This window comes from Pygocentrus nattereri, chromosome 3 (genome assembly GCF_015220715.1).
Source record: "Pygocentrus nattereri isolate fPygNat1 chromosome 3, fPygNat1.pri, whole genome shotgun sequence".
Classification (NCBI taxonomy): domain Eukaryota; kingdom Metazoa; phylum Chordata; class Actinopteri; order Characiformes; family Serrasalmidae; genus Pygocentrus; species Pygocentrus nattereri.
The window spans coordinates 42,420,830-42,435,461 of record NC_051213.1 but is presented as its reverse complement, the minus strand read 5'-3'; the positions used below and the strand labels follow the sequence as shown (position 1 = coordinate 42,435,461).

General features: G+C 39.2%; 1 protein-coding gene across 1 annotated transcript; it reads right to left on the bottom strand.

The window, feature by feature from the left end:
* Window positions 1-3,250: 3,250 nt before the first annotated feature.
* On the bottom strand, window positions 3,251-11,540 carry slc50a1 (solute carrier family 50 member 1). Its single transcript, XM_017702012.2, has 6 exons — window positions 11,348-11,540; window positions 9,239-9,316; window positions 9,029-9,152; window positions 7,343-7,504; window positions 5,009-5,128; window positions 3,251-3,815 (listed from the first exon to the last, which is right to left on the bottom strand). Exons 1-6 carry the CDS (start codon window positions 11,413-11,415, stop codon window positions 3,708-3,710), a joined length of 660 nt encoding a protein of 219 aa, XP_017557501.1. The 5' UTR covers window positions 11,416-11,540; the 3' UTR covers window positions 3,251-3,707.
* Between the last annotated feature and the right edge of the window lie 3,092 nt (window positions 11,541-14,632).

Here is a 14,632-nt window from a genome sequence, read left to right as displayed (position 1 = left end):
TAACATTGATCAGTCATGTATACTAATGCAGGGCTAGAGTACCCTATATGCATGCTGTGCATATGTAAATAGGCCATTTCTAGCTAAATAAATTAACAGTTGATTAAAAATGATCTTTTCCAATAACCTACTAAGCACATGGAGTACACTGAGGTCTACAATTAGAGCAAGTAAAATCTGCTTTTCCATTTTTTAGTATGATTTTAAACACTCTCCACAGTTCGGAAAGGTCCCACCAAGTAGACATTAAAAAGATGACATTGTTTTAGAAAGCAGTCTAACTGCAATTTAAAAAAATTCCCATCCATATCATCTCTACCAGGACATGTGCATCTCAGGAGAGTGACATGTCTTCAACTGTGTTTTGATTAACTACATCAATGCTAAACAAACAAGTTTTATCCCTCATGATAGTTAACAATGTTACATGTAAAGTTGACATCATCAAATTGCGTGCAACATCTTAAAGCAACTACTCTGTTAATGAAAAATACAGTATCTCACAGAAGTGAGTACACCTTTCACATTTCTGCAAATATTTTATCTTTTCATGAGACAACACTATAGAAATGTAACTTGGATATAATTTACAATTGTATAAATTGTATAAAAAAAGTATAAAATTGTCAGTGTATAGCTTGTATAGCAGTATAGATTTACTGTCCTCTAAAAATAACTCATCACACAGCCTTTAATGTCTACATAGCCTCACAGTGAACATGTCCAAATTGCTCCCAATTGTGTCGCTGTCCCTCCCTGGTGTCATGCGACTCGTTAGTTACAAGGGTCTAGGTGTGAATGGGACAGGTTCCACTCCGAATAGGCCTTGCTAGGGTCGACCAAAGAAGTTGAGTCCACGTGTTCAGCGTCATATCCAGAGGTTGGCTTCAAAAAATAGACGCATGAGTGCTGCCAGCATTGCTGCAGAGGTTGAAGAAGTAGGTCAGCTTGTCAGTGCTCAGACCATATGCCGCACAACGCATCAACTTGGTCTGCATGGCCGTTGTCTCAGAAGGAAGTCTCTTCTGAAGCTGATGCACAAGAAAGCCCCCAAACAGTTTGCTGAAGACAAGCAGTCCAAGAATATGGAATACTGGAACCATGTCCTGTGGTCTGATGAGAACAAGATAAACTTGTTTGGCTCAGATGGTGTCCAGCATGTGTGGTGGCACCCTGGTGAGAAGTACCAAGACAACTGTCTCTTGCCTACAGTCAAGTATCATGATCTGGAGCTGCATGAGTGCTGCCGGCACTGGGAAGCTGCACTTCATTGAGAGATCCTCTCCCTTTGAAAACTGCACCACATAGCAGTTTTCCAACTCGGTAACGACCCCAAACACACCAAGATGACAACTGCCTTACTGAAGGTAAAGGTGATGGACTGGCCAAGTATGTCTCCAGACCTAAACCCAATTGAGTGGCTGTGGGGCATCCTCAAGCGGAAGAATGAGGAGCGCAAAGTGTCTAACATCCACCAGCTCCGTGACGTCATCATGGAGGAGTGGCAGATTCCAGGATTCCAGTAGCAACCTGTGCAGCTCTGGTGAATTCAATGCCCAAGAGGGTTCAGGCAGTGCTAGATAATAATGGTGGTCAAACAAAATATTGACACTTTCAGCACAATTTGGGCATGTTCACTGTGAGGTGGACTCACTTGTGTAGCCAGCCATTTAGACATTGATGGCTGTGTGTTGAGTTATTTTCAGAGGACAGTAAATCTATACTGCTATACAAGCTGTACAGTGACTACTTTAAGTTATATCCAAGCGTCATTTCTATAGTATTGTCCCATGAAAAGATCTAATAAAATATCTGCAGAAATATGAGGGGTGTAGTCACTTTTGTGAGATACGGTATGTTAAAGTATCTGTTGAATGCATCTGTTTGTACAATCTATTTGAGGCTAAGAATTCCCAAGGTTCCCAATGTCAAAGGTTAGTGCACATCGAGTTTTAGGTTTATAGGTACCCCTAACTTGTATCTACACTCATTGGTCATTTTATCAAGTACACCTACCATACACAGTAATCTGAAAAAGTCAGGGACCACCCTTCATTTATTAAATATGAGGTCAAAATAGCCATTAAGTACAAGGTATTAATTTTTCAGGTGATCCTTCTGAGATCGGATCCAAAATAATACATTTGCATAAAGGATAAAAAAAGCATATGTGAGACAAGAGTTTCCAAAACTCAAAGTTAAAAAATGCTTAAAAGACACAGAGAACACCTGGCAGACCAGCAAAAAATTAAGCTGCTTCAGTTTTGAACGATCTACAGGTGTTTCTGTCCATCCTTCCACTGTGAGAAGACAACGCTGTTACATTTGCAAAAGCATTTGCAAGTCAAATGGAGATGTTGCTGGTGCTCTCAAAACAACAGACAGACCATTGAGTCCAGCCATCAAAAATCACTGAATGTGTTTGTGATAACTTGGAATCATAAGAAGCAGAAATTTCAACCAACTTTTAAGACTGAACATTGGAGGTGTGGAAAATATCCCTGCCGAATTCTTTGAAACAGTGATGGCGAGTCATGAAAATAATGGAAGCTGTAATAAATGTCAAAGGATGGACACACTAAATGCTGAAAAACTTTATATTTTTATAAGAAATTATATTTAGTTTTTTATTTATTTTTTTCTTATGCCGATACATGAATAACTTGTACTTACAGGCTGTTTTGTCTGAAAATGAAACCAATAAAATAAATGACTTTTGCATGACACTGTACACACACTTTGTAGGTTTAAAACAGAGCTGCTATGCTGAGAATGGTCCATCACCCAAGTAATATCTGGTCAGTGGTGGTCCCTTTGCATTCATGGATGGGTGCTGATAAATTTTGGGCTACAATCTGTAAACCTACAAAGTGCATTTCTATGGTGGGTGTGCTTGATAAATGCACATGTGTGCAAGGCCAGGCACAAAAACATGATCTGAGCCCCATCTACATCTCAACTGGGTGTGTCCTTGTTTGCTCCAGCCCAAACCAAACACACCTGATAAGTTAATTCAAGTCCAGGGGTGTGTCTGACAAGAGCCTGCCAAGCAGGAGCTCTGAATCCCAGGTTACACCCCCAGCTCCAAGATCAACTTCAAAATGATTACAGTACAGTACATTCATTCTTAAGAAGGTCTGTGGGTCAACCCTCAAAATCTCCACCAACTCACAGTAAGGCATTTACATGGAAAGTATGAATCTCATGTTTTGACAGTTACAATAAAAAGAATAAAGTGGCACTAAAAAGCCATGAGTCATGACCTGTTTGCATAACAAATAGCTTAACATTTCAGGTCTTGCTGCCAAAAAGCTGGCTTTGCACATAACCCCAGCTTTCCTTTTTTTTTCTCCTTCAAGGAGACAATGAGCCAAGGGATGGAGCAGGCTGCTCTCTAGATGGTGTGGAACTGACTACTTGAACAATAGTAGGTTTTGTTTAAGTGTACACATGTAGAAAGCGTGGAAACTGGCATCTGTCAGTGGCGGCTTTGAAAGTGGCAGTAACAGCTGGACTAAATGGCAAAATGAAAGCCAATGGAACCTTGGCCCCTTGTGGCATACCTCATATGCGGTTGAAATTCCGGTTGAGTATATGGACAGTCTTGATTAATTTAAAAGCCCAAATTGGGGCAGAAGAAGTTTGAAAATGGTTTATATCAGGGCAGGAACCAAGGGGTAGGCACTTTGTGACTTAATCAGATTTTCTCAGGTCTGGATGAGTTTATAGGATGGCTTCTCTTGACTGACGGCTCCGAACTGCCGGAACAGGAAGAATCGGATGAGGCTAGTTATGATGCCTGGAGTGTTGGGCACCTGAGTAGAGAGAAGAAAATACAAATGTTTAAATATAAATGTTTAACTGATTTTTAATACAGAAGTAACACTGTCGTCACAAAATATCCAGTCCATAAATGATATTTATACCATTTGAAAGGGGAATTCGTGGTTAGTAACTATCCCAATTGACCAGTGAAGCTACATGTGTTATCTGAGTTGATAATGTTTAAATAGTGCTTAATACTTTTCTTTGGGCACTATTTTTTCAGGATTCATCCTTCTTTGCTTGCCTGCTATTAACCTGATCCACGTAGCTAGATTATTCATTTTCTCCTCTCAGGATGCCCACTTAATTTACACATAGCCTAAATTGTTACAGAAGAGGAGACAAGGATGAGAGAACAATACAGTCTCAAAAAACTACTATATCAAGTAGTTACTAGTGGGGTAACGGAATGTGTTATATGCAACCTTTATTGTTTTTGAATCGCTTCGTATGATTGTGAACAAGAACAAAGCCACACAAAAATGAAGTTGCATGCAACTCAGAACAAAGTTGCACAGTAATTAAGTTGCCTACACTCACAACAAGCTTGCACAGAAATTAAGATGCATGCCAATCACAACAAAGTTGCGCGCAAATCAAGTTGCCTTCGACTCACAACAAAGTTGCATGGAAATTAAGTTGCCTGCAAATTACAACAAACTTGCATGGGAATTAAGTTGCACACAACTCATAAAGTTGAACCATGCAAAGACAGCCTTAACAATTTAATGATGCAAACATCAGAAAAAGAAATCGATGAAATTCCCCTTTCAATTTTTTCCAGCATTTAGCAGACGCTCTTATCCAGAGCGACTTACAAGACGTCCTTTGTCTGTCTAGAGAAAGTATCTTTGCTAGTTTCCAATAGGTTAGAGAAAAAGACAGTCCTGAGCTCAGATACTGCTAGAAACAAAAGCCACTAGATACCCTGAAAAAAGGAACAGAGTTGAACACAGAACTCTGCAATACAATACAATGCAATACAGTAAACTACAATACACAGTGCAATACAATAAAATATAACATATATAAGTGCAGCACAGTATATTGCAATCAATACTTAATTCAATGCTCATTTAAGTGCTGTGTAAAGAGATGTGTGACTCATAAGTCAGCTGTGTGTTTGAATATGAACGGTGTGAAGTCCCAGCGTTTGTAACCTCTCCCACATTTCTCTCCTCACCATAATGTAATAATCGTTCAGTTGAAGGCCATACAGTGTCCAGGAGGCTGAAGTGAGGAAGGTAGCCACAGTGAGGGAGAAGGACAACCGCTCGACTGAACGAGTGCGCACAATCTCCAACTGGAGGAGAAAGAGAGCATAAAGTAATTCAGCATAACAGTCGCACTTCAGTTCACACCATTAAATAGGTCAAAAGTTGAGGTACATTTGAATGTTACACGTGTTCAGAACGCAACACTACAATATGATGAGAGTTCAGTGAGTTCAGGTCTCACATCGCGCACACGCGCTCACACACACTCACACACACTCACACACACTCACACACACTCACACACACTCACACACACTCACACACACTCACACACACTCACACAAAGACGTCCTTGTCCAAAACATAAGATACAGACACTCACACACAAAGTCAGGGAAAAACAGGAAGAAACAAAAGGAGGGGAAAGAAAGACAGGAAACAAACTGTATAGCTCAGAGTGGACAGAGGGACTAAAAATTACAGGGGAGGGGGAGGCGAGAGTGATAGACTGTCTTTAAAGATCTCTTTGTGAATATTAACATTCACACTAGGGTTACTATAGTACAAATGACTAGAACCTGAATTAAACCTACTAAATTTCAGGTCCTCCTTAAATGTTTGGTTTATTTAACATTATCATCATAGGTATACTTAAATTCTGCAAGTATTTTAGCAAAACAGAAAATCTAGGTAGATACAGCCAAACAAGCTCTCCCATTGGTTAGGCCTTCAGCAGCTGAACTGAAGGCTTAACACATTAGATTCACTATCATTATAACTAGGAACTGACAGCAGAATCACTCAATCATGTTTTTTTTTTTATGACTGGGACCACTTTCTAGAGAAATGCTTATGGTACCTTCCATCAAACTGACTTATAACAGCTTTTATCTAAGGTTGTAATTAAGATTACACGGTTGTATGCTTGTCTTTACTGAATAATATTTTATTGACTATTATTAACATTTTATTTATTTTTTCATTTTTTTACTTTTCCTTCATTCATCTGATTTCAAAGCCTCATATTTTTACAACCGTGAGGCGCCAAGGAACCAATCACATACTAATTGAAAGAGGTGGTCATAGAGTTTCTGACCGTTACCGGAAGATGGCTCCCTTCACCTTCGTCTGCGATGAAATGGAGACCCCTGAGCAGAAAGCATCTTGTGTTCTCCACTTCAATAAGAGTGAATGTCATAACAGTGCAACGTGATTTTCATCTGCAGTGAAACTCCAACAGCTCAGAGCGTTCGTTGTTGGTTCCACAACACTGGATGATCTCCGAAATCGCAATAAAAGAGCCGTGACCTGCTCAATCGCATATGAGATGAATTTAACTATGGCATTGATGTTGTCTGTACAGCTGAAGGAGGTCAAATTGGACACTTTAAATTACACAATATACTTTATGCTGATTTAAACCATTTACAATTTGCTGCATTGTTCTGTAATGATACACATGTGAAATAAATCATTTTGAAATGGGATAAAGCTTTTTGAATCACCCTGTATAATGATATTGATGCTAGTCTGAATTTATGGATTTCATTGTCTCTTTCAAAAAAAACAAGAAAACTCAAGACTAAGAGTTACTTATACATAGAAAACCTGAAATGATGAGTTGGAATTTTGAACATGTGGTCTAAAGGCTAAACTTCCTGTAGGGTTTAACTACACAGTGATGTTTTGCTCATTTTTATAGTTCACAGTAAATAAACTGGGTTCTAAAGCAAATCAACAAGTCCATGTGACCCTTAAAGAAGATCTGCATGTGTTTTGAGGAGGTTGAGAGACGTTTTAGAGATGTGTTGGCAAAAAAGATTTGGGTGACCATTGACTTTTAGTGTTCATTAGCAACATTAACTTTGTAGCTTGTAAAGAAGTTAAATTTGGACACCGAACATTTTGGTTGATCGACTACGTCTGGGGTAAGTGGAAAATGATGTACCCAAATGTCCAATAGGACGTATTTATACACCCTGTTTTCCCAGGATGTGTCCTCGGACTCTTAAAAAACACGTCTGGCTGGGAATCCTAAATGGTCAACTTTCTAAAGTCTGCCCTCCTGTCCCCAATGTCTTTTTTTGAAAACTACAATATGGCCAAAATATGCTCAATAATATTCAACACAAGAGCATCCAACTGGCATAATGAATACTGCAGGCTGTCAGCATTTGTTCCCATGGAGCAATAGAACATATGACTTTTGAATGTGGGCTACATGTTATGCGGTAGTGGTCAGCCACGTTCCACATACCTTGTGATTCCGCTGTAAACATGTTATGTAGATGTGCATTTACCAGGTCGGCGAGAGGCGACAGGTACATGCTGACGGTGAAGACACTGCAGAAGAGGCCGAGATGCGAAAGCTGCGTTTCTCCAGGTGGAAGAATCCTGCTGAAATAAACCCAGGCCACACAGAGAACACATCCCATGGCCAGCGTCTGCAGAAACTCTCGCCTCTGAGACAGACAGACAGATGCAAAAGATCAGTGGTTAAGAAACCAGACCCTAAGACTGCCTCCTTGACTGGACAATAATGGAAAAAAACCACTTTAAAACAAAAGCACTCTATAATAGAGCTGGGTAGTATGATTGTTACCAGATTAAATAAACTTAACATATGTGATCGTATGGTTTTCTGAGCACACACAGTGCTTAAAAACACCGCTCAACTGCATCTTTGGCTACAGAGAGTACAGTACATTCATGTCATGCTGCAGAGTTTTTGACAGCATTTTTCTTTAAAATATACTTTGCACTACTGTGTTACTTGTGTTACTTCCAATTTATCAGATGTCAGGACAAAATAAAACAAAATACAAACATACATATATACATATACACACACATACATGCAGGATGCGGTGCTGAAGGTGGTGTTTGTTGACCAGGGATAAAAGTCAATAATAAAAAAAATTTAATAAAATATATATAAATTCTTGAAGTATCGCAATACTACATTTTGGCTGCATCACCCAGGTCTATTTACAGACTGCTGTACATTACAGGAAGCATAGGGGGCGATATGGTTTCTGTCGTTTCATTTAACCGTAAAAAGCAGATAAAAGAGTTGGCACAGGAATTGAGAGAAGGTGGTGAAAATTAAGAAATGGGATATATCTTAAAACAATTAATGGCCATATTTTCTGCATAGACAAACGGGATTATTGATTATGCCTCCACATTTAACAATCAAAAAAATTAATTGTAATCATTTAACAATTAAAAAATAACAAATAAAAATGAAATTAATATAACACCACATGTAAATATTGTCTAACTCCATTTGGCAAGCTGACCTCTACGTAGTTCTGCAAATATACACTCACTGGCCACTTTATTAGGTGCTAGTAAAAGGTTGGACCCCCTTTTGCCTTCAGAACTACCTTCATTCATCATGGCAGACTTTCAACAAGGCATTGGAAACATTTGTCAGAGATTCTGGTTGGTTATTTGAGTTACTGTTGTCTTTCTATCATCTCAAACCAGTCTGCCCATTCTCCTCTGACCTCTCACATCAACAAGGCGTTTTCATCCACAGAACTGCTGCTCACTGGATATTTTCTCTTTTTCTGACCGTTCTCTGTAAACTCTAGAGATGGTTGCGTGTGAAAATCCCAGTAGATCAGCAGTTTCTGAAATACTCAGACCAGCTCGTCTGGCACCAACAACCACACCACGTTCAAAGCCACTTAAATCCCCTTTCTTCCCCGTTCTGATGCTCGGTCTGCACTTCAGCAAGTTGTCTTGACCACCTCTACATGCCTAAATGCATTGAGTTGCAGCCATGTGATTGGCTGATAAGCTATTTGTGTTAACAAGCAATACCTAATAAAGTGGCCGGTGAGTGTAGGTGATGATTACTTTTCAGCCATCACCAATACGCCCAACGTCATAATTAAGAGCAGCAGCAAATATGCCAAACGCTAGCAAATGCTGGCTAACATAAGCAGTTCTGATTCCAGTCTGTGGCTTTCACCCACCCTTTCTTTGGCATAATGGAAGTAGGCGAAGATGTACAGGATCTGCAGGGAGGCTCCGATGGTATTAACAAGTAACAATGTCCCATCCCGTTTCAGTACACCATAATACAGCCAACCCAGATTACTGAAGACACAGAAAAAGACAGTTAAACATAGCCTCAGAATCTAGCATGGAGGTACATAATCCATACATACATAAATAGCCCTTACTTTAAGCATGTGGTAAGAAAGGGCAGGAACTGGACGTTATCTGCACTCTGAGAGGCTCTCATTTTCTTCAGGTCGGTCCTGCAAAATGCACATGCGTACACAGTTTGCAACAGGATGTTCAAGGCTTTGACTGCTCAACAGCAGCTAAGGACATTTTAAATGGCTATTCTGGCCTAAAAGTAGCATTATTATTATAAATTATTATAAATGATATACCGTTTAAGATTTCAACAGTATTTTTGCATATCACCCACCTTTAAAATGTTCATGCTTCCTATTGACAGATTGCACTACACTACAGGAAGCGTAGGGGGCGATATAGATTCGGTTGTTTCATTGCACCATAAAAAGAAGATAAAAGAACTGCTTGTTGCACAGATGGAAATTTTGAGAGAAGGTGGTCCAAAATAAGATATATTTTAAAAAGTTAATGACAATATTTTTGATTATGCACCCGTGCGATCATTTGTTTATCAAAATAAAAAATAAAATTAATAAGACATTATGTGTAAATATTGTTTAACACTATTTGGACAGCGGATTTCTACCCAGTTCTCCAAATATAGATGATTATTAGTGATTAGTTTAGGGCCTTGTAAGCCCAACAGCAGCTAAGGATATTGTAAATGGGGATTCTGGCCTACAAGCAGCAGTTTATGCCACGCATTATTGTCCTCAGCCTCATCGGTTTGACAGAATAAACATACATAATTCATCATGTTCCCAGTGTTCTCACTACAAAACCCAATGACAATTTCTCTATATGACATTTCGATCAGCTGTTCCAGTTTTCAAAAATCCCTCCCACCTTCGAGATGCATCACTAGAAGGACTAGCCCTTAAACTGGAATAGCTCACTCTGTGGCACCACTATAGGAGGTGAGCAGGCATGTTTACAACAGATAAAATAAAGGGTTGCATTTTTAACGCATGCCACTGTGTCAGGTGAGCGACTCTGTATTATTTATGTGTTTGTAATGTGATGTCAACTGTTAAATAGAAAAAAAAATCAAACATTTGAATTTCAGACAGTTTAATAATTACAGTTAAGTCTGTTCATCTGTAGAATGCAATTTTACGTTTAAAATCTGGCTGCTTGCTTGCTTCTCTCCTCCAACAAAACTGATCACATCAGCCTAGTTCTCTCAGTTGTACTGGTTACACTGGTCTTAAAACCCCAGGCTTATTACATACTAAGGCTTATTATTTAGTAAATTGGGATTTCAATGCAAACTGGTCAAGCTATTCTTAGGTCATGGAAGCATGTAATAAAACTTTGGGCCTGATGGCTTTTTAAGGGGTTATGGTCCTTCTCTTGACATTCAAGGCCCAGAATGGTCTAACAGCCCCTTACATAGCTGATCTCCCTCTCAGGTCCTCTGACGTAGGCCTCTCGGTGGTCCTTGCTTTTCTGAAGCAGATCTTTAATGTTTTGGTTCCTAAACTATGGAACTCTTCTCAATTTTTTCCTAACCCCCCCCCCCCCTGTCTGATTATGTAAAGTGGCCTTGGGTATGTGAAAAGCATTATAGAAAATGAAGTTGTTATTATTATTATTATTATTATTACTACTATTACTGTTATTTTTAATTACATTATTAGGCGGGAAACAACTGGGCATGCGCAGTAAACCCACGATAATCTGACTGTAAGAAGGCATTGTTTTCTTTATTTTATTTCCATAGATGATCAGCTTTGGAAAAAATACCGACCCCTGACTCGATACAGGGCCGTGGATTTAGGATTATACACGAGCAAGAAGTGGGAATACAACATTATAATAAGAATTAACGATACTGCTCAACTTATATGTTTGGATTTGCATGACCAGGGCTCGTTGAACCGGTTTAACTTTGGGCTTAACTACCCAAGTTCCTGACAACCTGTACACGTCATTTAACCAGCTCTGCTAGTCGTAGTTTTAGAAGTTAAAATAGAGTAAGGTGACACTTCTGCGCACATCTTACTGTAACTGCACGACATTAAGGGTATCTGTGTCCGCAGTCTGATCCTATATCCCGCACTAATGAATCTAAAATGACCTAAGAAGCTCGTTTGTAGTGCAGCTCAACAGAAAGGTGGAGAAGAAGGCAGCAGACAGGTGCTTACAGTCCCGTGGAGAACATTCCGACCGTAAACACGATGCAGGACCATGATAGAAACTGCAGAAAATCCATAGAACGAAAAAGAAACCGTGTTTGTTAATCTGGGCTTTAAAATCAGCGATTAAACCTCAGTTTAAACTGAGCAACGTAAACAAACACTTCATGAAATCTAACGCAGCTGACGTCCCCTGTCTCTATTTCCGTGTTTGTAATCCGCGTTCCACGTTTTCCTCCTCTCTGATTGGTTACGGCGAGACGCTCAGCCAATCGGAAAGCTGTTTGGCGTAGGTTCGTCGTAGTGATGTGAATTTGGGCTCACGTCAGCGAACCGATTCTTTTGAACTGACCGAACGTCTAACGACTGATTAGATTTAACTATTGTTTTTTAACAGGTCGAATTAATGTATTATTATTATTATTATTATTATTATTATTATTATTATTATTGTGTGTTTACGTTCCAAGAAAAAGTATTATGTTGCTCCCGCTCCGTTTCTTGCAAACTCATGACAGAAAGAGGTCAACCACAGTGCACAATGATGGAATAATCCTAGCTAACCGCTATACGAGGCGTTCTCAGTTTTATACTGTGGCATTTCTTTATATTTTGTGACATCAAATTATTGAAATTCATTATTTTATTTTATTTGAACTCTTATAAAGCAAACGGTTCAGTTGGACAATTGAATCGGTTCAACATGTTGAACAGTGATTCATCCGCGAGTTACACGTCGCTAGTTAGTTCGTTTCCCTGGCAACTGTGGCTGTAAGAGGTTTAACATCGCGTCATATTTGCGATATTTTAATATAATGGATATTTGTTACACTTTTATCAGTTTATATCAGCCTTTTGAAAAGAAAAGAAAAAAATAGGTAAAATCACTTTAGAATGTTCGTGAACATAAAGGTTCGCTATGAACCTACGTGAATCTACACGTGTCTTCTGGCTTGTATGTGTAATAAAACAGTAATAAAACAGTAATAAATCTGAAAAAATACATCTGGTACTATTTTGCCTTACAACAACCTGCATGTACCTCTCCAGTATTAATACTAATGACACATTTAGAGGTAATAAAGATGTAATTTGTAAGAATTTTAGTTAAAATTTTTTCCAAAATTAACTAAAATCGTCAACAAATATGAAAAAATAGCAGATTTCTGAGCTTTTGAACTCGTATTATAGGAGTTTAAAACAACACCTCATGCACAGTCATGATGTCGGTAAGCACAAACAGTGTCAGTAATACCAGCGTTCTGCTGCCCAAACCAGTTTGCTGTAGAAAAAAGTAAATAACGCAGGTGCTTTTTAGTGAAATACAAAGTTCTGTGTAAGTGATTAGAGACTATTTTATCTTTTCATTTTAAGCTGCTTAGCTCCATTCACCCAATTCATTGAGGACTCGCTCATAGGCGGCCTCTGACTTACTGCAGTCGTGTTTTTGATATAACAGTGGAAATAGGAAGAGGCAAGGCTCCTCATGAATGGGCTCTGGTAGCACTGGGCCAAAGGTGTATTCTAGGCTCTTGTCAATCATAGTAACTTATTATAGGCTTATTATTGGCCATTTAAAGACAGATAGCCAATGAAAGGAACAGTAAACGCAGTGATGGCTGAAGCTCTTGGCAAAGCAGGGGCTGTGATATCTACAACACAAATATAGCCGCTTTATTTACCCTCCAGAATGGCCAGAATCAGGGTGTTCATTTGGCAAATACCAGATATACAAGACAGTTCTTCTGGCGCAGGTATCAACATATAAAATCCAATAAAATAAATGTAAAAAAAGACTATGTATAAACACAAATAGGCTATACACAAACAGTCTGTGAGTAATGTAAAGCATGTGCAATGGAAGTTAAGAAGAGTTACAGTCGCCTCACAGCTGAAGGAGCCTTGGTTCGATTCCCAAGCCAGACAAATAGGTTCCTTTCTGTATGAAGTTCGCATGTTCCCCCTGTGTCTGCATGGGTTTCCTGCTTCCCACAGTCCAAAGATATGCAGTCAGGCCAGTTGGAGATGGTAAATTGTCGCCAGCTGAGTGTATGACTGTGCATTCACACTGACGACCTGTGCAGGGTGTTTTCTGCCTTCTGCCTAACGACCACTGGGACCCTCCCAACAACCCAGGAGGATAAGCGGTTTAGAAGATGAATGAATGAATGAGAACTGACCACAGTAAAGTGGAAAAGGTTCCTATTCTGAACGATTATAGCTTGATGTATACACTGGTTATGAATTATAGTGTGTATAATAAAGCGCATGCACACAGGATGGTTCTATATAGAACCTTTTTGAAAAGGCTTCTATATCGCACCAGAAAGAGTTCTGCTGTTGTGATAATGTCAATCTTGTAACAATAGAAGAACTTTATGGAACAATAGAAGAACTCCGCTGATTTGAAGAACCATTTTAATGGGCAAAAAGCTCTTTAAGCATGTCTTTGTCTTTACAAAAGAACCTTTCAAGCACCATCTTTTTTAAGAGTGTAGCTGCCCCAAAGCTGTTGTACACCCTTAATATCAACGGTTCTTCAAGGGTTTTTTTAGTAGAGGCAATGGTTCTACTTGTATAACCATTGTATAGAACCATTTGAAGCTGAAATGATCCTTGGAATGGTGAAAAGGTCCTTTTGAAAAGGGTTCTACACACTTAAAAATGATTATTCTTCAAGGGTTCTTTAGTAAAGAAAATGGTTCTACTGTATATAGAACCATGAACACTCAAACAGCCCTTTGCATGATTGAAGTGTTCTTTGTATCATGAAACGTCATGGAGGATGTGTTGAATATGGTTGTATGTAAAAACCTTTTTCAAAAAGGTTCTTACATTACACCAAAAAGATCCCTGCAACTCTTCAGATGTCAAGCTTGTAACAATAGAAGAACCTTTTTGGTGCTATATAGAACCACTTTCTGAAGGGTTCTAAACAGAACACAGTTTCCATCATTCTGAAGAGCCATTGTATCACGCAGAGAGCCTTTTCAGCAAGCAAGTTGTTCATGATTTTGTATAGAACCATTGCCTTTACTCAAGAACCCTTGAAGAGCCAGATTTTTGAGTGTTTCATAGTGTTTTTTTGAGAGTTCTGTAGTCAGACTGAAACAGTGCACTCTTCTTTGACCCTGACGCCATCTGCGTTAGATTTGCCTTCCTACCACCCAAATCAGTGAAATCAATGGGTCATTGTCTACGAAGTTGGCACGAATGCAACCGGCCCTGACAAGTGTTGACCTTTCTCAGGAGAAGGCGCAGAAAGCGGGGTGAAAGTGCCGGGGAAAGTGTGCA